The sequence below is a fragment of the Malania oleifera genome, chromosome 1, assembly GCF_029873635.1.
Source record: "Malania oleifera isolate guangnan ecotype guangnan chromosome 1, ASM2987363v1, whole genome shotgun sequence".
Classification (NCBI taxonomy): domain Eukaryota; kingdom Viridiplantae; phylum Streptophyta; class Magnoliopsida; order Santalales; family Ximeniaceae; genus Malania; species Malania oleifera.
Genome location: NC_080417.1, coordinates 36,666,723 through 36,693,167, shown reverse-complemented (window position 1 = coordinate 36,693,167; position 26,445 = coordinate 36,666,723). Strand labels below are relative to the sequence as shown.

Sequence of the window (26,445 nt, the reverse complement as noted above, 5' to 3'; positions counted from 1 at the left end):
ACACCACACACGAGAGTCTATTGACAAGAAAAGATGTCACATACAGTAATAGAAATTTCAATATCCATTTATTATATAATAATGCATCGAATGCAGGAAAACTCATCAAACCATCTACATCACCTACGTTGCCACATGATATACAGTAAATATATTTAATTCAATGGGTGACATTTTCTAAACATGTATCAAAATACAAAAATACTCGAAAGTGGATCTGAGAATGTTAGGCTACCCAGAGTTCAAATTGCACCATATTTTCTGTCACTTGTATTCCATGATCCTGGAGTAGAAACAGGCTGGCGCTCCAAAGAGGCTTGATTAACAAAACCACTGTTGAAGTCTTCTGCTCGGGAGTAGTCGTTCCCTCCACTCACCTATTTTTGTCACCAAGAAATTCAAATTATAGTGAGACTGAACATAATGCCCAATACTAATCAAAGGCGACAAATTAAAACTGGACAAATAGAACTAGGTTGCTTCACTTCTATTGGAACACTATTTTAAAATGAAACATGCTTCGAACTCTTATGTTATAATTATAATAATTTGAGCAACACAGAAGACAGAAAACCAACTGCCAAATCTGGCTAGTGTGGATTATATCATGCAAATGATAAAAGAAAATTAATAGACTTCAATATCATGGCAGAAATATGGGGGTCGACAGCACTGAAGAAATTTTATATAAATATCATGATACTCAACGTTAGCCAATCCCACATAATGGGACTTAAGGCTCTGCTGTTATATTCAACATATCCAAAAATGTGTCATATTGCCACAATTATAAGAAAAAATTATATAATTTCCAAAAATCTCTCATCACTGCAAATTAGTTTTGGAAAACAATCAATTCAACCTCGAGTCCCTGAACAACTGCAACAGATTTCCAAGCATCCCAAACTCACAATGTGCTTTAAACTTCACTTACAGTTTCCAAACAAGCAGATAAAATTGTCATGCCTGGCAATGCATCCAGTCCCCGCTGCATTTAACACAATGACACATAAATAATTACAGACTAATACAGCCACATCCATATATTTTTCATGATAACAAAGCTAATAACACAGATTCCAATGCCAGTGGGCAGAAGTTTAGCCTACCTGGCGTTCCATTCGTGTCTTGTAAACAAATCCTCCACAACAGAATAGTGTCGATAGAACAACAAATCTGCTCCAAAAATAGTTTTTTCAAAACCATAAAATCAGAAAAAAAAAACCATAAAATTAAAAATACAAGCATGGCCACTCAATTGGACTGAAAGGCAGTGCTATCTATTTCATTCATGATAAGTGTAGATCATTCATTTCGTGATGCACAAGCATGAGATGTATTAATCTGAAACAATTACAGCATGTGACTTTACTCAAAAAAAAAAAAAAGAAATTAAAGAACATGACTAAAGAATTTAATGATGTATCACTAAGTCTGTAAATAATGCAACGGCCTAAATGGTAGCAGCAGCGGTGCAGTCGTAAGTAGTAGTGATAGTGATAACCTACATGCAAGATAACACTCCAAATATTGCCCATCCACTTGTGGTGTCTCCACCTTCTTGTCGATATTCTGCAAAATTTGAACAAACCAGAGTAGGGTTTCCAATAGAACCAGGCCTCATATCATGCAAGGACATTGATCAAAAACTGAAATGAAGTATGAAACAGGCTATGAGTTTTTTGCTCAATGCACAACATATTATCAGCACCAGTCCCAACGAGTATTATTGTTTTTCCTTAACTTCTCCAGTTTGCCTGATCAAATAACCTATTATCAGCACCAGCCCCAACAAATCTTATCCATTTTCCTCAATTCTTCAAGTCTGCCTGATCAAAGCAAGTCCATTCATCATTAAGCTTATGTCAAATTCTCAGGTTACTCAACCAACATTAAATTTTGGCTTTCTTCTTTCCCTTCCCTAAATAGATGCCCATAACCACCAGCAAAATTACAGAGTTCAAAACATCAGGAAATTAGAAAATAAAATCTAGGGACTTGTTCGCACGTGTTGGTGCTTTACCAAGACCAAGAACATATCAAATGGCAGAATCAACATAAGCAGGGAGAACACTTGCCGGTTAGGCTGTAAACATGAGTTTGTAGAATGATTTTTTGCTTAGTTCTTTAGCAAAATCTAAGGGCCTGCTTAGTCGTGGAAAATATTTTTCATTTTCCATTTTTTAGTTTTTCAAAGAAATACAAAACTCCAACTAATTTTTTAGTCTTTCGACATTCTTATAAAAAATGCAGAAAATAAAGAGTTTGTTTAGTTGTACAAAAACAATTTTTAATTAATTTTTATTTCTAAATTTCTAAATAATTACGAAAGAGATAACTTAGTTTTCAATTTTCTAAAAAATTATATAAGGTAGTATTTGGGATCATGGATATTGGGACTTGGATTTGAATTTTTGTAGATTTGGAAGAAAATACAATTTTATAAATATTTTGGCATAATCCACACAAACCCAAATCATCCAAGATCCAAATTCCATGCTCCCAGATACAAAGAAATCAAAAAACTAGAAAACAATAAAAATATGTTTTCCAACTTTTCTATACAAATTTAGAAAATTGGGGAACAAGGTGGCATTTTTCTAATTATGTGAAAAATAGAAAATTAAAAATAAAACTCCTTCCACAAGCAAATAGTGGCAAAAAAAATTTTTAAAAGATTTTCATTTATTGCATATAAATAAATTAGCTAACCTTTTTGTAGTTCTTTGGAAAACCAAAATGGAAAATAAAAACTGTTTTCCACAACCAAACAGGCCCTAAGTTTCCCAAAACATCTACAATTGCATCTCATTTCCAGATCTGGTTGTTTGAACAGAAACAGTTCCTCAGTTTAAATATTAGTCAACTGCTCCTAAAATCTTCAAAAAGGAAGGGGCTAGGCCGCTAGAGGTATGTGAGAGAGCCAAGAGCATGCATTTAGTTTTAGCAACATTATGGGCAGGCTTACCACATATTTTTGTAAGCGTAAACTGAATGGTCTCATAACCCTCTATTGGGATGGTAAAATCAACTTCATACGGAGTATCATGAGCCTTCTCACCTGAAAGAATAACAAATAAAAATTAAGAATATCATGAAAAAGCAGAAAGAAAGAAGAAAAAAGCAGACTGAACCATCCTTACATCTCCAATTAACAATTAAAATTGCGGGCGACAAAGTTGTTGGTGGGCTTCCAGCTGCCGCAGAGCCTGACAACCTAACTTCTAAACCATTTTCTGGGAAAACCTAGGAAGAAGAAAGAAAAGTATGATTCTAGAAGGCACTAGATCAAATAAAGAGCAGAAATTGAGAAAAATCATCCAACACTAACAGTTTCCAGCCAACTAAACAGAGAGACTATACTACCTTAATATTGGGCTTTTGCACCAAATTGGAAAGGGAAGCAATTGCTGTCATATACAGTGCTACATGAGTCTGTTCGGTGCTGAAGCTGAAAATTGAAACTCTTAAGATTGCTTCTAGAAAATAATGAATGAATTTATTTATTGTAAAGATCACTTCAATGTTGATACAATATTAATTTTCAGAAGTTATTTTGAGCAATCCTGGGATGGTAGAGTGCCATGTAGAAAGTGATGATGATATAATCAGCGAAAAAAAGCACGTGATAGAAGATTTAGCATGCTCACAAGGAAGCAGGTAAGGCAAGGATACAGGAAGAAATCAAGGCTTATGGCCTAGTGTCCAGTTGAGTACATCAATATATTTGTAAACATTAGGCGGATTCCACAAAATAACAGCGGCATCTATGTAACTCTTCAGTCTCTGCAGAAGGGATGACACAACCAGTTTTGAGAATACAGGAATTTTTACATTCATTGATCATTTTGAAACACATAAAAACAATGCCTAAAGCTATGTAAACATTAAAGGGCAAATTACAGAAAACTAACTCCCCCAAGGTTTCTGATATCTGCACTCACCTCCCTCAATAGAAAAATGATTAACACTCCTCGTAGTTTTATTATATTATCTGCAGCGATGCCCCTTCCCATTAGTTAACTGCTAATAAGGTAGTTTGACATAGTTTGTCATTGATTGTATAGTAGATGCACAGTTTTAATTTACATGTCAAGCATGAACAAAGTGGCTGTAGTAATTTCAGCCATGTAAAGGAGGAATATTAAAGGCAAGATTAAACTAGATAATCAAGAAATCACTAGCGCTGATAGGCATAGATATGTATTTATTATGCAAGCAGAGGGAGAAATTGAAGATGATGAAATACATAGAATCAAAGCAGGTTGGGTAAAATGGAGGACTGCATCGGGTTGCTGAGCGATCGTAAAATACCATTAAAATTAAAAGGAGAGTTCTATAAGATAGCTATTAGACCATCCATGCTTTATGGATCAAAATGCTGGGCAACTAAGAAACAATACATTCAAAAGGTTAAAGTGGCTGAAATGTACATGCTAGGGTGGATGAGTGGTATAAAATTAAAGGAAAAATTAAGGAATGAACATATTCGAGATAAGTTATGCATAGCACCGGTAGAAGATATGATGGTTTGGACATTTGAAACATAGGCCAATTAATGCACCAATGAGGAGGAGCAACCTAGTAAATTATAAATGGTACCACAAGAGGAATCAAGAACGGGTAGATCTAAAATAAGTTGTAATGAGGTAGTGAGGAAAGATTTAATAGCTCATTAGTGAGTTGAAGAAAATGCCCTCAAATCGCGTGAATTAGTGGAAAATGATTCATGTAGCTGACCCCACTTAGCAGGACTTCAGGCTTGTTATTGTTATTATATTTGTTGCCAAGCATGAACACAAATGAAAAATAAAAACTAGCTCATGCTAGACTCGTATTCTAAAAGAAACATCGATTTTAAAGTGATTTTATGGCCCTTTGCCTCGCCAAAGAAATTACAGAGAGAGAGAGATTTTAATGTCTTTTTCTGAAAATGGTATTTTTATACCAAAGGGTATTGTAGACTTTTCATTTTTACTATTAATGGAATTGTGGAATCTAAACCAGCAAGTGCATTTTTTGACATATGCAGCTTACCCAATTTAGACATCCACAAATGATAAATTCTAAGTTCTTTTCTCTACCTCAGGAGCGATGAAGCAGAATGTTGTGCTTCACAGTAGAAATCCACTGATCATCCAGATTTCGCTCATTCTATTTGGCTTGTGTGCGAACATCGTTCACTACTATTAGATTACCACTTTACCTATAAGCATATGCTGTTAGGTTGTGGGCCAACAATGTATATCAAGCTTCAATACTCCCCCACACACGCAGCCCATTAGCATGTGGAAAGATAAAAAAAACAATAAATAACACCCATTACAGGGAATACAATAATTTTTTTTAAACACCACACAATAGATGCAGGCAAAAATACTAAAACAAAGGATCAGGTAACCTTGCTCTAATACCATGTTCGATTACCACTTTACCTAAAAACTTATGCTGTTAGGTTGTGGGCCAATAATGTATATCAAGCCTTAACAACTAAACCAGAAGCAATGGTAGTTAGGCATGCTTTCTTGCTGGCCAAGTCCAGAAGTATGTAGGGAAAGTAAAGACTTGGCAGATTTTGGGTATGTTTGACCATAGGCAGAGGTAAATTTTGATATGAGAAATATTTCAGGGAAAACAAAATAAACAGGATCTGATGGGCCAAGCCCATCTGATTTTTCCTACTTAATTTATCCATAGTTCTATACCAAAAAAAAAAAGGAAGAAGGAGAGAGAGAGAGAGAGAGAGTAATAAAAAATAGAATTTGTTAAAGGATAGACCAAAAACTCAAGTAAATTCCAAAAAAGAGACCGCCAGTAATGCATACTGATCTCACACTGGTCTTAAGTCACTCTTAACCAATTAAACAGCATAAAGTTGCATTTCAGCTGAATCTCTTGAAGCATGCAAGATTGCTCAACTAATTCAAAAAGCAAAATTCAGAAAATCCACATCATCATGAAAATTGCTAGTTTGCCTCTCATTAACCAAAAGCAAATCAAGAGTAAGTCAAATAGTATAATTAAAGCAACATCAGCTTAAGATCTATGTTCTTCCTATTCTTTGAACTACATGGAAGCTCCATGTCAATTGTGACTCTACAGGGAACAGCTGAAAAAATAAGTTAATTGCATGTTTCTGTTTCTTCTTATTCTTTGAACTACATGGAAACATGTTACGCTACAGGGAACAGCAGCAAGAGATTTTGATTCTCTAATCGCCTCCAATCATGAAATATTGAAAAGAATAAATAATAGCATATGCTCCTGAAATTTATGCGTAACTGAAAAATCCACATGCGCTGCAGTGGTACAAAATATTTAGGACATGTAGTGCAGTTTCATCACCGTCTTTCAATAGAGAGTTCCATGAAAAAATTCAAAACTCAAAAAGGTAAATATTCATTCAATTAAATTATGCTTTCATGCTTTTCCAATCATAAAAGAAAGCATTCCAAAGACAAAACAATCTTCACCATGATGAGCACAACATAAAATTAAAACATAAACCTAGAACCATCTTTGCCAATAACTAAACACAAAACAATGTAATAAATACTATAAGAATCGATAAGCTGAGAACCAATAAACAGAAAATGAAGTGCATATATTTTCAAAAAGAAGAAAATCAATGACAAAGTTTCCCATAGTAACATGTTTCAAGATATGAAGCAAAAATCTTAATCTCTGCTAATGATAGACACAAAGAAGGGTAGACATTAAGCAAAACAACTTGCAATACAAATGATACCTGAACTCACTCTGAGATTTCTCAAACCCAAACCGAGTCATGCCATTGTAAACCTACAGGTTCATAGAAGCAATTGTTTCCTATAAAATTGATTGTACACCAATAAATCCAAAACTAACAGTGAAAATAAAAAAGATTGCTTACTAATTCCCATGACCGCGGATGAAAGCCAACAGTGAAGCCTTCAAATACCCTCACACCCTGTTTCCCGCAAGGAATTGCAAGTTCAACAAGGACTCTGGATTGAAATAAAGAAACGACCAGATGCTTAGAGAAACTGAAACATTGAAATATAACTCATTATAGGAAAAAGCTAGATGTGAATATGACAAGATTTAGTCAATCTCAAAGCAACAGAATGATTATGATGAAGTGATCTTGTAGCTTAAAAATCCGGAACTGCAATTAGACTTTTCTCTCCCTGTTACCTGTTTTTCCATATTTTACACATTGCAATAAAATATCATTGTCTTACTTTCTGCAATAAGATTGTGATAACTTGAACATTATTTGCACAAAATCTTCCATTGAGGATCCATAATGGGGTGGTCCCATATATTTCTCCACGCTAAATGTAATAAGTTTTTTTTATAACAGGGAAAAGATAAGATGCTCCTACACAACATTATTAAGAGATACATGGTAGCACAATGCATCGGTGCATCATCAAAATATAAGCTGAAAAAAATCTCACATATAATATTTAAGCAGCAATTTCCAAAACTGAATAAACCTCGTATAGCAATAGGCAAAGTAAATTTTGATACAAAGGAAATTGGAAGTATAGTAACACCTGCAAGTTGACTCATAAGTAACATTGCATATGCATCCAAGCTCACCTGAAATATGTGACAATAAAGAGAGAGGTCATGAATTAAAGGTCTACATAGAAAACAAGAGCAGATGCATCTTTTGAAGAAGATGACAATTGTTTGACATATAATCGCTAGAAAACTAACAACAATGTAAGCAATAAATTTTCTATGACAGTCTTCCACATTACAAGTTTAAAATTGTGCACCAGCTACATCATCTTGCCTAAAATTCTAATTTGCTGTATGACACTTTTGTACCTCAAGTATTGAACCTTCAATATTTTTCATTTCTGAAAATTTCATCATGAATTTCAACTTGATGTAAGGCCTTACAGAATTCAGAATGTTTATGCCCAAAGACTTTTTGAACTTTCATACATCAGCTCCACTTCCAAAACAACCAGCATTGGGCTCTAATCCTCTGAAACATAGTTTAGACTGACATATGTCCGCATGTTCAAATAGGTCTTGGGTCATATTAAATCCTATCATATGAAGGAAGTAGGCACAGGAACTCAGAAATCAAGGATCTCACAAACCTTTACATCGTCCATTTAAACAACTTCCACATATCATATTTACCTGAAATAGTACATAAAAAACATGTACAAGGATAATTAATAATACAGTGGCAAAGGTTCAATTGTTTTGTGCGTGTGTGTGTGTGTGTGTGTTGGGTTGGGGCGGGGGGGAGCAAAGGGAAATCATACAACTGACCTGCGCTGTGCGTCCCAGTTTATCATAACTCTGCTCACAATTCATCAGGTCGCCATTGTTAAATTCCTGAACACAAGTTCAATTAAATACTGTAAAATAATACAGTAAAACTGTCATTTTGCAGCACAAGTTTGTGATTTGGAAAATTATCTGCACTTCATTTCATTATTATGGCATATTAACCCCAGGACATAATATGTACATACATACATATGACTAAAATATTCTTTTAAGGGCATGTCTATTTAATTCTACTACATGTCTCACAGCAAAAGAGCCCCATCCTACGCTAGACGTGTAACCCTGCATCTTGTAACCAACCCACATGCATGGCTTGGGTAACAAGCCTCCTACTTTGAGATTTTTTTTTTTGCACCAACTTAACCCCAATCTCCTATATATATTTTTAAACTAAGACATATAGACCAGCTACCAGAGGAAGAGAGAGAAAGAAGTATTTGTGTGACAACCTCCTATATAACGATCGCCTATCTAGTTCTAATTTCTTCATCTCTCCCCAACAAGGATCCAGTCTGGAATTCATCTTGTTTGTTCCAAACATGGAAAAGGTAAGTATATCATGTAATATTTCCAACAAATCATGTAATAGTTTAGTCTTATATTTCCTACTGAGTTAGTTCAATGAAAAGCATGGGCAATCATTGAGGATTTCTATCTAAACTATTAATTCTATGCTCATTATAATTAATTGTTATTCATTTCAAGTTTTTCTGGAAGTAATGTGTATGCCAAAGTTTTGTTGACTATGGATTCTTCAGTTTCCTATATACTTTCTTTTATTGACAAATTAAAATTTTCATTTAGTTGCCCAAATCAAAATTTCGGTCTTTGTTAGTTGTAATAAAATGAAATCTATACTGCTAGAAAATTGGGGACTAATAAAGAAATACTTACAGTTAATACTACATCCTTAACATTTGCAAGGAAGTTTAATCATGTACCAGCAAATGCATTCATATCAAGTCCTTCACACAATTATTGACCTATACGTCTTACGACTCTTACCATCTTCAGATGCAGGTGATACTTCTGCCAGTGATCCCAGCGAAAATAGCTCCCCCTACTCTCTCCATCTGACATTTGCAGTGAGTGAATAATAAAGTTGCCTAATTGAATTATTTTTATGCTTAAAAATCTGATTATTGTTTATGCTTCTGCCAGTGATCCCAGCGAAAATAGCTCTCCCTACTCTCTCCATCTGGCATTTGCAGTGAGAGAATAATAAAGTTGTCTAATTGAATTATTTTTACGCTTAAAAATCTGATTATTTTTTGTATGGATTTATCCAAAGGTTTATTTCTTGATATTTGATGTTACATGATAGTCAGTCATTTGGAATTAAACTCACTCTAGTTTATGAGTTCACAGAAAATCAACAAGAGCTACATCCCTTTTATGAAAAATTTATTATTTTCTCTGAAGAAACATCTGAATATCTATCATGCTAATATGCATATTCAAAGTTCAAGGACCACCTTGTTGTGTCGTGTCCCACATCTCCAAATTTATGACCATTATTGTGTACGCATTTTCTAATGACTCTGTTTTGATACACGTGATTCTTAGATTTTGGTGCCCTATTTATGATAGAAAGAATTTGATTTCTATGAAATTTTTCCAGGCTAGGTTATGAAAATTTGTGCGGATCTTGTAACCCTTTATTGTCCATCCATTACGCACTATCTCACACCATTCACTTTAATTAGCACAGAATTTGTATGTAATTTATTCTACCATTTTTGGGACCAGTAGTGGGATCAGACCACATTGACACCACATAATCTACTTGCATCTGTCCCACCATAATTTTTTTTTTATGGATCTTGATTTGCAATATTCTTTTTTATTAGACCATCATGAGCTTGGTGTTGCCACTAGAACAATTTGTAAATTGTGAAGTTGTGATATTCTGGGTTCTGCATTGACTTGCATTCCACCAGTATATGCATAAAATTTCCTCGATTATTTATATTGGCTTTGAGCCCCCAATTCTCCTAAAGTCCACTCTACCCTGGTTAGGTGGGACCAAGAGTGATGTAGCACAGCCACAGAAATTCAGAAATCAGAGAGAACGACAGAATTAAAGAAAAGAAGAGAAGAAGAAGAGTGGAGACAGAAGGCTGCTGGGTGGCAAAGGACATAACAGTAACACAGGGGATCAGAACAGAAAGACAGAAGAAGAGTTAGTTATAGAACAGAGAAGAACATAAAGAGAAAAAGAAGGGAGGAGGAAAAGGAGTAAGGGGAGGAGAGGGAAGGCTGCACGAGGGGAGAGAGAGAGAGAGACTGAAATTGCAATCTGTTCAAACAATAAGAGACAACTGTTCCAGACAATACACAATCATGCTGCTCATACACCCAATACTACAACTAACGCAAATAACTAAATGAAATCAGAATAGATTTTCTGTATTTCTTGAATGAATTATTTGTACAAGCCGATACATTATACTTATAATACAATCAAGTATGCTAAATATGGAAACAAACTCCTAAAATAATCTCTCTCAATAATAGACAATTCTCTACATAAATATCCCCTAAATCACTCCAAGACACTCGGGATTTCTACACTCCCCCTCAAGTTGGATCATAGATATTGATCATATCCAACTTGCAGATGAAATCATCAAAACTCTATTGGGCTAACCCTTTGGTAAAGATGTCTGCTGTTTGTTCCTTGGTAGGAACATAAGCCATACAAATGGTTCCTTCTTCAACCTTTTCTTTGATAAAGTGTCAGTCCACTTCTACATGTTTAGTCCTGTCATGTTGAACTGGAATAGAGAGCTACTGATGGCTGCTTTGTTATCACAGTAGAGTTTGATAGGAAATTTCACCGTGATCTATAGTTCTTCCAAAAGTTTCCATAACCACAGTCCTTCACATATCCCTTGTGCAACTACCCTGAACTCAGCTTCAGCACTACTTCAAGCCACTACATTCTATTTTTTACACCTCCAAGTCACCAAATTTCCCCATACAAAGGTGCAATATCCGGTGGTAGACCTTCTATCTTTCGTTGATCCTGCCTAATCAGCGTCTATGAAAACTTCTACTTCCCTGCTTTCACACTTCTTGAAGAAGAGTCCTTTGCTTGGAGAACCCTTGAGATACCTGAGAATCTTGTACACAGCCTTTAGGTGAGTCTCCTTTGGTGAATGCATGTGTTGGCTTACCACACTTACAGCAAATGCGATGTAGGGTCTACTATGTGATAGATTAGTTTACCAACCAATCTCTGATGCCTCTCCTTTTCAACCAATATTCCGCAGTCTTCAACTCTCTTTACTGCTTCAATGGGGGTTTCACTAGGTTTGCATCCAAGCATGCCAATTTCGGTTAGGAGATCAAGGATATACTTTCGCTGAGAGACACTGATACCCTTTTTTGATCTAGCAACTTCCATTCCTAAAAAGTACTGCATTTGTCCCATTTTGTTAAGGGGTATCCACACAAGAACTTTGATGGATGATTCCATTTTGTGGAATGACGGCCAGCAGTATGAACAACGACCACGGTTGGTGAATGACAGCCAGCTGTGTGAACAACAACCACGGTTGGTGGATGACGGCCACCTACCATGGTGGGTGAGCCAACACCACCTACCATGAGATCTTGCCACAAGCTGGAGGCTATAAACTGAGACCCCCCACCAAAGCTAAACTACACATCTCAACTGCAAGTTGTGTCGTTTTCTGTTTTTCCATATTTTATTCTCAGTGTACATGTTAAATAGGGACCCGAGTATGTAAAGAATACACAATTGAATATACAATTGATTCATTCACATTCTCTCCATGGTATCAAAGCTCGAATTACTCTAAAACCCTAAGCAATCCATGGCTTCCCAAAAAGGAGACAGCCATGAGTCCAACCAGTCAGCAACCCAGGAAGGAGAGTCGGAGATAACCTCCTCCATGGGCTCGGCCACGTATTCGAGAATTCCTCACTCCATCTTACTGTTGAAAAATTCAAGGGTAAGAATTACAGAGAATGGGCACAGTCAATCAAGCTCGTTATCGACGTTAAGGGAAAGCTCGACTTTCTTACCGGCGAGACTCGGCGATCACCTCCTAGCGATGCAGTGGCATCCCAGAAATGGCGGTCCGAGAACTCCTTGATAATGTCATGCTTGATAAACTCTATGAAGCCAGCCATTGGCAAAACGTACCTGTTTCTCCCGACAGCAAAGGACATGTGGGATGCGGTGCGTGAGACATATTCCAATACTGAAAATGCTTCCCAAATTTTCGAGTTGAAGACGCGGCTATGGCAGATGAAGCAAGGAGATCGGGAAGTACACCGAGATGCTCGAACTTTGGCAAGAACTCGATCTTAGCTGCGAAGAGGAATGGGAATGCATGGGTGACAGTGTACATTTCAAGAAGAAGATGGAGAACGAGAGAGTATTCGAGTTTCTAGCAGGGCTGAACCGAGAGCTTGATGAAATGAGGAGCAGGATTCTAGGTCGCTGGCCGCTGCCCTTCATCCGAGAAGTCTTCTCTGAAGTTCGGCGTGAGGAAAGTAGGAGGAATGTGATGTTGAAGGAGCAAAACAAGTCTGGGCCCGAGGCATCCACTCTTATAACCTGTGGGCCTCATACTGGATCCAGCCCAAAATAGTCCAAAAGGCCCTATTGTGAGCATTGCAAAAAAAAATGGGCCATACTAAAGACACTTGTTGGACCTTACATGGCAAGCCCACGGATTGGAAGCCCAGACAGCCCAATAAAGCCCATGGTCATCAGTCCTCCACCGAAACCCAGGCAAAAAAAAAATACCCACAGAAGCCCATGGCCCGACAGCTTCTAGTGGGGATTTAATTCCGACCAACTTGCGAAAATATATGAGCTATTTTCCAATTTCCAAGCCTCGGGTCAATCCGCTAATACTATGTCATCTGGCTCTTTAGCCCACAAAGGTACTTTTTTGACAGCCCTTAGTACCACTCCTCATTTTACCCCTTGGATTATTGACTCTAGTGCATCTGACCATATGACCGATGCTCATCATTTATTTTCAACATACTCACCCTGTGCCAATAATTTAAAAGTCAAAATTGCAGATGGGACTCTATCCCCTAACGCTGGCAAAGGGAGTATTCGTATTTCTAAATATATTACTCTTGAATCTGTCCTCCATGTTCCTAATTTATCGTGCAATTTGCTGTCTATTAGTCAGTTAACCAAACAGTCTAATAGCTCAACTAAATTCCTACCCTCTCATTGTGTCTTTCACGACCTATCATCGGGGAAGACGATTGGCAGTGCTAAGGAATGTGACAGGCTCTACTACTTCGACAAAGCTAATGTGAATGGACCGTGTCCTCCTACTATTTGTAATTCTGCATCTAGTCCTAAGGAAAGTAAACTTTTGTTATGGCACAAAAGGATGGGGCATCCTAGTTTTCAGTATTTGCAGCACTTATTTCCTTCAATATGTTCGAATAAAATTGCCTTGGATTTTCAGTGTGAAGTGTGTGAAATTGCCAGACACCATTGTACTACTTTTCCTAGATCTTAGTATAAACCATCCTTGTCATTTAGTCTGATTCACTGTGATCTATGGGGACCTTCTCGTACTCCTAATAGGACCCATACAAAATGGTTTATTACTTTTATTGATGATCACTCAGGTGTGTTGGGTATATTTATTGACTAATAAAACTGAGGTTCTATTAGTCTTCATGAATTTTCACTCTATGATACAAACCCAGTTTCACACAAAAATCCAAATCCTTCGTATTGACAATGGTACTAAGTATTTCAATCACTCCTTGGGCACGTATCTTCAAGAGAATGGTATTATCTATCAAAGCTTTTGCGTTGACACCCCTCAACAAAATGGGGTTGTTGAACGGAAAAATTGACATATCCTTGAAGTTGCCCATGCCCTTTTGTTCACATCTCACATGCCAACAAAATCTTGGAGTGACTCAATTTTGACAGCCACATACCTCATCAACCGAATGCCTAGTAGAGTCCTATCCCTTGCAACTCCGCTCCAAAAACTCCAAGAGACTTTTCCCAATTCTAGGCTCAACTCACATCTTCCGCTTTGTGTCTTTAGGTCCACTGTATTTGTACACATTCACGCGCCCAAGCGAAACAAATTGGATCCCAGAGCACTTAAATGTATCTTTCTTGGCTACTCCCCCACACAAAAGGGTTACAAATGCTATGACTCGATCTCCCAGAAACTCTATGTTAGCCTGGATGTCACCTTCTTCAAACATACCCCTTACTACTCGCTTCAGGGGGAGGTCCTTGAGTCGACCCTTAGACTTAGACTACTTCGATATTGTTGTTTTCAAGACCACTCCATACCCTATATCCGCTCCTTCGCCTAGTACAGAAGGAAACTTGAGCTCAGGGGGAGATGCGGAAATACAAACAAATAGGGAAACACTTGTCTACTCAAGGAGGCCAAAATCGAAGTCCAATGAGACACTCACTTCCGAAGCACCAAAAGAGTTAGAACCGGTGATAGTTCCAACTCCTCATGAGTCCGACTCCAATCCCAACCAGGTAAAACATGACTTATTCATTGCTCTAAGAAAACAACGTCATTCATGTACTCTCCACCCTATCTCAAAATTTGTATCTTACAATGCTCTTTTTGCCAAGTGTCGAGCTTTTACTTCTAACCTTGATAGAATCCAGATTCCTAAAATCATTTAAGAAGCCTTGAAGATTCCAGAGTGGAGAGAGGCAGTGATGAAAGAGATACGGGCATTAGAAAAGAATGGAACTTGGGGGGTGATGACTTTGCCAAGGGGGAGGAAACCAGTGGGCTGTAAGTGGGTGCTTACAGTAAAGTACAAGGCTGATGGCATAGTAGAACGATACAAAGCCCGCCTGGAAAAGGGGTTCACTCAAACATATGGTATTGACTACACCAAGACGTTTGCACCAGTAGCAAAGCTGAACACTATACGGGTTCTCTTGTCCCTAGAAACAAACCTAGACTGGCCACTCCATCAGTTTGACATCAAGAATGCTTTTCTGAATGGTGAGCTAGAAGAAGAAGTGTTCATGACACTACCACCAGGATTTTGCAAGGAGGGAGAAGAAACCAGAGTGTGTAAATTGAAGAAATCCCTGTATGGACTCAAGCAATCACCGAGGGTGTGGTTTGATAGATTTGCAAAGGTGATAAAGAATCAAGGATACCAACAGGGGCAATCAAATCACACTATGTTCCTCAAACAGTCCAATGAGGGAAGAAGGACCATCCTGATTGTGTACGTCGATGACATCATTCTCACTGGAGATGACAAAGGAGAGGTGTAGAGATTGAAGAAGATCTTAGCCACAGAGTTTGAGGTAAAAGACCTAGGTCAAATGCGACCTTTCCTGGGAATGGAGGTCACCAGATCAAGGAAGGGAATTAGTGTCTCCCAGAGAAAGTATGTACTTGACCTTTTGACCGAGACTGGCATGCTTGGTTGTAAACCAAGCGATACTCCTATTGAGGCAAAAAAAAGAACGGAAGACGTAGGAAAGCATGTGGATAGAGAGAGATATCAGAGACTAGTAGGTTGATTGATCTACCTCTCTCACACTAAACCTGACATTGCTTTTGCTGTAAGTGTGGTTAGTCAACACATGCACTCACCAAAGGAGAGTCACCTAGAAGCAGTATATAAGATTCTCATATATCTGAAAGGCTCTCCAGGGCGAGGACTATTCTTCAAGAAAGGTGACAGTAAGAAGGTAGAGATCTACACAGATGCGGATTAGGCAGGATCAGCAGAAGACAGAAGGCCTACATGGAGGAGTAATAAGCAAAGTGTGGTAGCCAGAAGCAGTGCCGAGGTTGAATTCAGAGTTGTTGCACAATGGATGTGTGAAGGGCTATGGTTACAAAAACTTTTGGAAGAACTACACATCACAGTAGAGCTCCCCATCAAACTCTATTGTGACAACAAAGCCACCATTAGTATTTCTCATAATCCTGTTCAGCACGACAAGACTAAACATATAGAAGTGGACAGGCATTTTACAAAGGAGAAAATTGAGAAGGGGACAATTTGCATGACCTATATCCCTACAAGAGAACAATTAGCAGATATTTTCACTAAGGGACTACAGAGATCAAGCTTTGAAGAGTTTATTTGCAAGTTGGACATGATCAATATCTATAATCCAACTTGAGGGGGAGTGTGGAATGACGGCCAGCAATGTGAATGACAGCCACGGTTGGTGAATGACAGCCAACAGTGTGAACGACAGTCACAGTTGGTGAATGACGGCCACCTACCATGGTGGGTGAGCCACCACCACCTACACATCGCAACTGCAAGTTGTGTCCTCTTATGTTTTTCCATATTTTATTCTCTGTGTACATGTTAAATAGGAACCATAGTATGTAAAGAATACAAAAATTGAATATACAATTGATTCATTCTCATTCTCTACACATTTTCTTGAAGATAATTTCCCAAGATATTATTGAAATATTTTGTACCATTATCAATATGCAAGATTTGAATGTGAGTTTGGAATTGTGTTTGAATCATGGAGTAAATAGAATGAACTTCAGTTTTATCTTTCAACAGGTAAACCCAACAAATACGAGTGTGATCATCAATAAAAGTAACAAACCCTTTCGTGTGAGTGCGATTAAGAGAGCATGAGGGCCCTTATAAATCACTGTGAATCATAGTAAAAGGTCTGGAATCTGGATGGTTTGTATGTGGATTTTGGAAAGGAATTACGTTGGTGTTTTGCAAGTTCATAAATCTCACACTGAAAATCAGAAGACGTCTTATTTGAACAAATGGAAGGAAATAAACATCTTAAGTATTGAAAATTTGGATGACCCATCCTAAAATGCCATAACAAAATTTCACTATCCCTAGAAACAGATGCAGAATCACAAATAGTAGTTTGACATTGTTCACTTATATTCGCCTCCTCAAAGTAGTAGAGCCCCTCACACTCCTTAGCACTGTCAATCGTCTTCCCCAATGATAGGCCCTGGAAAACACAGTGAGAGGAAACGAATTTAGCAGAGCAATTGGAATCTTTTGTCAACTGGCTAATGGATAACAAATTGCAAGACAGCCTAGGGACGTGTAGGGCAGATTCTAGAGTTATAGAGTCGGAGATTCAAATACTCCCTTTGCCTACAACAGGTGAGAGTGATCCATCTGCAATTTTAACTTTCAAATTTCCAACACAAGGTGAATGGGATGAGAATAGATGATAGGAATCGGTCATAGATCAGAGGCACCAGAATCAATTATCCATGGTGATTTGTAATGAGAGATGATATTTAAGGTTGTCAAAAAATTACCTCGATTGGCTAAAGAACCAGAAGGAATACGTGTGGAAGACTGACCCAATACTTGAATGGTAGAGAACATTTTATAAAGTTGCTCCAACTGTTCTGGATTGAATGCGCCACTTGAAGTGGAATTATTATTTTTCTCACCTTGTGGTTTCTCGGCTGGGTTATCAATAGTAGCTTGGTAGCCACAATTTTTGGGATTCTGTCTCGGCTTCCAATTTGCGGGCTACCCATGTATTTCCCAGCAATTATCTTTTGAGTGGCCCGACTTGCGGCAGTGCTCACACCAGGGGCTTCCTTTCTGCGTTTTTTGGCTTGTCCTAGCTAGAGTTCCTTTTGAAATGAGGGCAGACATTTCGGGCCAGGCCCATTGTTTCCAATCAGAATCGGCTCCTTCAACATCACTTTGCGCCGGTTCTCCTCTCGCCTCACCTCCGAGAAAACTTCCCGAGTTGAAGGCAGAGGACATCGGCTGAGAATCCTCCCTTGCACCTCGTCCAAGTCTTGGTTGAGTCCAGCCAAAAATTCGAAGACTTGTTCATTCTTGAGTCTTTTTTTGTATCGGGCACTATCTCCAGGGCATTCCCATTCTTCCTCAATGCTCAGGTCAAGTTCTTGCTAGAGATTCGTCACCTCCATATAGTAGTCTGTGACTTCTCTTTCTCCTTGCCGCATCTGCCATAGCCGAGTTTTGATCTTAAATATTTGAGAGTAGCTTTCAACGTCTGAGTATGTCTCTTGGCCAGCATCCCAGACATCCTTCGCCAACGGTAGGAACAAATAGATCTTTCCGATTGAAGGTTTCATGGAGTTCACCAGCCACACAGTCACCATGGAGTTCTTGAACTTCCACTTCTGCAGAGCTGCAGCGTCGGTTGAGACGGGCTTCTTCTTCTCTTCGGTACGGTAGCCTAACTTTCCTTTGTTGTCAATCACAAGTTTGATTGACTGAGCCCATTCACGGAAATTGTTTCCGTTCAGTCTCTCCACCAAGAGTGGGAAGGACGAGCTGTCTAGCCCATTCGAATTCAAGGTGGAGGTGGCTTCAATCTTGCTGTCGAGAGCTTCAAAGGCGCTCGACCCTCTGCTGTTGACGGCTCCTTCTACCATAGTTAACTAGGATTATAGAAACCCTAGCTCTGATACCATGAAAACAGAACAGATTTTCTTTATTTCTTAAATGAATTATTTGTACAAGTTGATACATTATGCTTATAATACAATTGGTTATGCTAAATATGGAAACAATCCCCTAAAATAATCTCTCTCAATAATAGACAATTCTCTACATAAATATCCCCTAAATCACTCCAAGACACTCGAGATATCTACACTACAAAATAACCTCAAAAACATATAATTATAAAACAACTCCAAAGTACTTGAAATACACAAAATAAACCTAAATTCACTAAACTTATAAAATAACCAGAGTTCTCCCAAACTAAAATAAAAAATCCTAGCTACAATATAAACATCTAAAGTTCTAAACCGGTAGTTCTCCTTCATACTCCCCTTGTTGGAGAAAAATTGACCTCTAGTTTGCAAATGGCATAGTAGCTTTAACTCCATGAGTGGGAACTAATTCAAACATATAGGCAAATCAAGAGATGGCATGAACTGCATTGCATTGTCAATCACCATTGGAGAGTATCTAAAAAATCCTCAAATTGCAAGTAGCCTAGAAGGTTGCAATGTCCTCTAATAAAATAACAAATCCTCAAAACAAGAAATCATTTTACTATCCAAAATTCCAAATCTATTGGCAGCTCAAGCAAATAGGCTTTTGGTCTATATTTTAGAATGATGGACAATGTTTCACAAGATTTGGTTAAAGAAGATGTGGAGAAGAAAGATGTGAGGGATGGAAACACAAATTTACTAGATAGAGGAGAAATAATCTCAAGTGCATTTTCAACAAAAGGATCCATGATTAAAGAATTTTAAACACACCCCAGAGCAACCAAATGTTCCTCACTCTTTGTATCTTTGTATTAGAAATGGAAAATTAAGGTTGAACAGCAAGGTCATTGACAAACATATATGTCCAAGTAGTTGGCAGCTCATCTTGAAGTTCATTGCAAGTCTCACCGACCAAGGTTGGTGACAAGTCATGGTCCATCACTAGCCTAAAGGCTCCAATGGTGTTTAGGGTCACTAAAGACAAGTCTAAGGCCTTATTTTGAGAAGATTCATGACTCATGTCCATTAAAGAATCAAAATATTGTGCACCAATAATATGCAAATCATTTACGTAGTCATTATACTCACGCAAAAATATGCACAAACACTTCTGATATTTGATTGTTTATCCTCAATAGTTTGAGTTTTCTATTGAACATGGGTCTAGGAATACCTCGTAACTATGGAAAAATTGATCTAGATTGATCAAACTCTTTAATATTGGAAGTGGTGTTATGGGTTGGTAACCCCAACTAAAACACCAAAGTACTTAAAATATAAAAAACAAACTTAAATTAACTAAACTAAATAACCAGAGTTTCCCCCAACTAAAATAAAAAATCCTAGCTAAAATTCTCCACCAATGGTTCTCCATCAAAGAGGGATGGGGTGTGAGTGTGTGACTGGTACAATAACACGATCAGAATTTTCAAGTTTGCAAATCAAGTTTAGGTCTAGAATGCTTGAATAGTGATGTATATCAAGTACTTGTTATAAAGCAGCAAAGTCAACTCCAAAATCTACACTCTATAAGAATCATCAAAGACCATACTTGCTGTTTCTTAGCAATGAATTTCAAGAGAATAGTTGGGACACCAAATGCTTTATCTCATAAGTTAAAAAAGATTGATGAACCAACGTTATAAGGGGCTTTAATTTTATCTTAAGACACAATATTAAGGGCTTCATTCTTTCATCCGAGTGATGGAAGTTATGAGCCTTTTGCTTCAAAAAGCCACAAAAGGACACATCAATAGGCTTAAGGTTGGGATAAATGGAAAAGAAATGACAGTCTTTCAGCTCCACTCCAAGGAGAACATCATCATAAAATTCTTAACTCGGGTGCATTCTTCTTTGCATCGAAGCAGTTTCTAGATTGGAAAGCCAATTTGTGGAAGAGTGAAGTAATCCTTACTTGAGAGGGGGTGGATGGCAGGTTCTTGGGTAGAATCTCAGGATGTAATTTGGGGACTTTTCCTGTTAAACTACTTAGAGCTTCCTCTAGGGCCATCTTCAAGGGCAAGGTGTTTGGGAGAATATAGTGAAACGATTCAAGAAACGGCTTGCTGGCTGAAATCTTCAATGTATTTCGAACAGTGGAAGACACCCCAAATGACAGTGTTAGATTACCACTTTACCTAAAATCTTAAGTTGTTAGGTTGTGGACCAACAATGTATATCAAGCTTTAACGCTCCAAGATAGATAACACCCATTATAGAGAATACAAAAAGAAAATTTTTAAACACCATACAATAAACACGGACAACAAGACTAGAACCCAAGTCCTCTTGGTAACCAACTTTGACACCATGTTAGATTACCACTTTACCTAAAAGCTTAAACTGTTAGGTTGTGGACCAACAATGTATATCAAGCTTTAACAGATAGTGTTCTCTCAAACCTCCTGGTGTATTCCATGTCCTTCCTTCCAATTCCATGCTCAGTGGCCAAAAGGCTCAAAGAAATACAAAAAGACTCATTTGGGGCAACACAAAAAGGGATTTAAACATCATTTGGTCAAATGGATGGTTGGCAAATAATCAATTCAACAAACCTATCCTTGACAAAAGGCTTTGGAGGTTCATGATGGCAAGTGAGCCAGTTGGAGTAAGATTATTGTCGCAAAATATGGCACAATCATAACCAATGGGACTCTAAAGAGGTAAGGGAGTTGTATGTAGTAATTGAATAGATATGGATAAGGACTAAATGCCAGGATTCGAGGGCTTCTTCCCTTTCATTCAATTTGAAATGGGAATCAACGATATCTTTTGTTGGCATGACAATTGGTGTCAGTATGCCCTACTAAAAATTTTCAACTTGGCCTGTAATAAAGATTAAAGATACTTCGTTGAGTCTGAATATTGCTTTATCAGACAATGAGGTGGTGTGGAAAATCCCTTTTGAAAGGAATTCTCAAAACTGGGAGTTGGAAACCTTTGTTGATTGAGGTGCACCAGGATAATCAATATGAACCTCAGTGGAAGCCCAGCAAGAATAGTTAATTTCAAGGTAAACTCAGTTTATAAGGATTAAGGAGCTAGACAGAATGAACATAGATATTAGCAGATTAAACTTTCCTCAGAAGACTATCTAGAAATCAGTGGCAACAACCAACATTGCCCTCTCTGCTTGGAAAGTCACTCTAACAGAATTTTAACCATTGATAATTAGCAAAGGAGGGGGGAATTTCTAGTAAATAGATGTTTCTAGTATAAAGAAGCTGCTAAATCTGTGGATCACTCTGCTCTAATCAGGTGCATACAGGGGAAAAAAAAAAAAAACGCTTTGTCTTTGATCCCTCTCATCATTTTTTGTTTTGTTTGTAGGGAGAGAAATAGAAGAGCTTTCAAATAAATAGATGCTTCTTTTAAACTTCTTAAATACGGATGGCATAGTAACCTACTAATTGGTTTGAGGCTTGTACATTTTGGATATACATATGGCCTTAGATTTTTTACAAATTTTGAACATGATATTTTTTATTTCTTCCTTCCTCTTGGTACCCTGCCAGCAATCAAATCACCTTTTTACTATATTTTTTTTTTTAAAGTTATCTTAAGTAGCATAACAAGGCAACCTTAACAGTGACAACAATTAGAAAAGAAAAGTTTTAGAAAAGTTTTTATGACCATGTGCAAACAATAACAGGTTCACAACTTTGTTCTATACCAGGCCAGAAAAAGTACTTTCAAAGAAATCAAAATGCACCAAAAGTGTCATCCACTTCACAACTCTTCATGCATACCAAATTGACCCAAGAAAAAAATATAAATAAATAAATAAAGCTGAGGCCAAGAGGAGCTTACTTGAACAAATGTAACATGCCTAGAACCACCAATGAAATAGTTTAACTTATCAAACCGACCAAAATCCACATAACCCTGCAAAAAATATGAGCATGTTCTTATTAAATGCATGTCGTTCCTCAAAATGTTTGAAGTAAAAAAAATAATTAGGCCATAACATAGCTTAAAGCATGCATATATTCGAAGTGCTCCACATTTCTCTTGTAAGTTCTATTGCAAGGATACTGCAAAACTTATCAAGAGTCATGGCACATCAAAAAAAAAAGATGCAATGTTTACCCCTACCATAACTACAGGCTTTGTGTCAAAAAGAGACCAACGCAAGAGGTATACATCTTTTGCACGTTTTTCATGTAAACACGCAGATACATATGAATATATTGTCCATAAACATCCATGTTGCACTCCATTATGTTCATGCACACCACCCCTACTTGCGTCAAACACCAAATTTTAACATACTAAAAAAAAAAAATCATTTTTCTCATAAGGACTATATCAGGTATCTATAAAAGGAATAATATTAAAAGCCTTGATCCCTCTTTTAATTTGTCCTCAAATATTCTTATCCATAAAGACACCTCTATAATTTGAATGTAACATTCTACAATTTTAATTTTCCAAAATCCCTAAGGTTTATTCAAATCGCATTTTTTTCACAAACATGATAATAAAAAATAATGAAGCGCCAAAGACAAGGCAAAGGAGATTCTAAAGATAACTGATCAAGCACAAGAGAAAAAAGGACTAATGGTAAGATGCAATGCTAAAACCTCATCAAGAAGTGCCCACAATAGCTGTTCAATGTAAAACAAATGAAAACATTGGCGCAGTTTTTATTCACACAAGTATAAGTTTCGTCCTCATTTTACCAACTTGAAAAAGTCAATGATACGGACACTATGAAGATGAGATTCTCAACTTGAATAGGTTTCAAATAGTTCCAGCAACTCTTTTACACACACACACACACACACAAAAACACACAAACGAAGTAACTGGAAATGGGGATAAGGAGTACCGCCTGAGATCTACTTTCCACATCTTTACAAAACCGAACTGCCAAGTCAGAATCCTGCAAGAAGAAGAGGCCCCATAATAAGCATCCCCATAGATCGCAATAAATAAGAAAAATTCAATCAGCATATCAGTGCATGTATGGGCTAGAATGGGCATTACCTTTCCCTCATACTCAAAAGCATGTCCAATCCAGCTACTCTGAGAAACAGCTAAAGAGGGAACATTTTCATTGTACATTTAATTCAGAAGTCTTAATAAAGGTTAGTAAGAATTTTGAGCTATCCATCAGCTGGCATCGGAAAATAAGAATAGAAGCTGCATGACTGAACTCATAGCAACAGTTACCGAAAAAGATAGCCCAAGTATATCGATCATGAGAAGCATTGGTGGTATAATAATGTTGTCTAAATACTCTTTAGTACCATGAACACTTAAAAGATATGGATCCAATTTAGATGATTATTCAACAAATCAATATGGTTACATTTGGTTCATAGAATGTCTCTTCCTAGGAATAGAGTAATTATATTATAAGAATTTAATTAGTTTAGACAAAAATATATTATTATAATAAAGCAAATAACAATGCAAAAAAATTTATGACGTCATAATAAGGAATACACAAGGAATAACTATTCCTAAACTTCACCATGAGAATGTCCATTCCTCCCCTACTCCGTGTTAGATGGAATAACACAAACTTTTACATGAGTGACTTCCTTTAAATCTAATGCATCCCTATACAATTTTTTTTATTACATTTTCATTGTATTCCAACCTATTCCTAAGAAATAGGTATTTTGCCAACAAAAAGTAACCTAAGATCACCATGTTAGATACACTGAGATCTCCATGGTCCATATTTAGTCTCATGAGCAAGTATGCATAATGCATGTATGATCACGCACACGACTGGAAGAATCAGAAACATCGTCACTGTAGGATACGAAATCATAAATATAACTGGAATTATCAAATGCATAGCAATTGGAACTCGGTTCCACGACTGAAGCAGCCCCAAGCGCCCGTAAGAGAACAGCTGACAAGAAAATTTTAAAAAATAATAATGATTCTGTATTGGAGGGCAAGAGCATCTGTACATGTTCAGGCTCAGAATTAGAAGCTATGAAAAGCTGCAGATTGAAAACAGAACCAACGCAAATGACATCCTTACCTACTGCGCTTAATAACAACCAATGTAGAGGATGCCCCAGCGATGAATTTCTCAAACTCTGCATCTCTACTTCTACAGTGCAAGCATGTCCTGCCTAGTGCCAGTAAAATCATATAAACTCAACTTGCACAACAAAACACGAAGACTAACGATGAATGGAAGAAACAAATGTCATCGCTTCCATCGCATTATTTTGAAGAGAAAATGAACAGAGGTGCAATAATTGAAAGAGGAAAAATTGCAGTCGCGCTTTGCCCTTTTTATAGCCTCAAACGCGATTAAATAAGGATATATTTGTCGAGTGAAAACTGTGTTTTTCCGATAAACCAGCTATATGAATGATTCTGACGTAGATGTGGTTGGGCTTATGATTAGGAACTTTCCGAAAGCATTTCGGCGACAACGACGAGAGTGCTACCTGAAAAAATGGCTTCCTCGGTTCGCCGCCGCCGACGACGTAGAGGGCGACTCACGACTCACGATGACGAGATTGCCCTTGAGCTGCCTCAACAATAATCAATAAAGTATCCAATAGAGCACATCTTTGAAATCCAAATTATTTCAGTAAATTCAAAATCTCCTTAATACATGTCTAATATGGAAAGGAGTATACGCTTCCATCTAATTTTAAATACTAGCATCTTATAGCCAAGTCAAGTATTTTAAGGTATTAATAGTCTTGCACCAAACTCTAATGCAATATTACCTGTTTTGACATGAGTAATTTGTCCTATAAAAAGTGTCTCTTATAGTTAGAGTTTAAAACGTCCTTTTAAATCCAATATCTTCCTAGTATACATCATATATGAGATTGTGACAAAGGTATAAATAAATCAAATTTTCTCGTAAGTTGTTCACAATCAATTCATTTACAAACTCAACTCGATTCAATGCTACTTAAGTTTGAGATACTTAAATATTTTAACGAGTCAAGTTCAAACTCAATAATGTGCCTAACTTAATTTAAATGAAAACTATCATAAATAATAATTTATATAAGTAATATTTTTATATAATATTGAGTTATATAATTTAGGTAACTTGCACATAATATTATGTGCATTGTCCAACACAAAATCTTGATGAGATTTAAATATGAATTTCATTGAAAATTTGTATTATTTATGTAGATAAATTTATAATTAATATTAAATTATATTTAAAATCATGGTTATTCATATATGTAGAAAATGATGCGAAAATTTTATTGGATTTGCTTTTATAATTGATTTGAAAATTTTAACTTGTCATAGTTTTCTAATTGAAATATTCAACCTACTATAGATTGTTAATTATTTTATAAAAAAAAAATTGTTGTAGCCAAAAATTAAACGACCTTCATAATCCATGATCACGATCACCTAAAAAGAGATAAATAAGCAAAGTTTTGAGGACTCGGGGTGTACTCCAGGGAATCTCTCTAATGCCTAAGTTAAGGATTGGCTTGAGAGGTTTTTTATGCAACAGTAAAATAAAGTTTAGAATGAGATACCTTAACCTCTTCTCTGAATCCCCATTTATAGTAATGGAGTTTGACCCAAGGATAATGTGTCATTTATTGGCGAATTATGGCACAAGCATGAATCGCTCTGATTGTTATAGTGTTGGCGTAGATTGCTCTGGTCATCATGGAGTTGGCATCAATTGCTCTGACCAAACAGT

At 37.0% G+C, this 26,445-nt stretch overlaps 1 protein-coding gene across 1 annotated transcript; it reads right to left on the bottom strand.

The window, feature by feature from the left end:
* Positions 1-46: 46 nt before the first annotated feature.
* LOC131146879 (uncharacterized) lies at positions 47-25,394 on the bottom strand. Its single transcript, XM_058096714.1, has 18 exons — positions 25,202-25,394; positions 24,784-24,877; positions 24,557-24,648; positions 23,769-23,807; positions 23,611-23,664; positions 22,590-22,664; positions 8,281-8,346; positions 8,103-8,145; positions 7,542-7,587; positions 6,893-6,986; positions 6,749-6,801; positions 3,367-3,451; positions 3,144-3,246; positions 2,969-3,061; positions 1,509-1,572; positions 1,110-1,176; positions 935-988; positions 47-377 (listed from the first exon to the last, which is right to left on the bottom strand). Exons 2-18 carry the CDS (start codon positions 24,845-24,847, stop codon positions 243-245), a joined length of 1,227 nt encoding a protein of 408 aa, XP_057952697.1. The 5' UTR covers positions 24,848-24,877; positions 25,202-25,394; the 3' UTR covers positions 47-242.
* Between the last annotated feature and the right edge of the window lie 1,051 nt (positions 25,395-26,445).

Bases quoted from the DNA above. Each gene is read 5' to 3' on its own strand.
- LOC131146879 (XM_058096714.1), bottom strand. From the start codon at position 24,847: ATGCAGAGTTTGAGAAATTCATCGCTGGGGCATCCTCTACATTGGTTG. The intron at 8,146-8,280 runs GTCAGTTGTATG...GTACTATTTCAG, and splicing joins AACTGGGACGCACAGCGCAG to GTAAATATGATATGTGGAAG. The intron at 378-934 runs GTAAGTGAAGTT...TGACAAAAATAG, and splicing joins TATCTGCTTGTTTGGAAACT to GTGAGTGGAGGGAACGACTA.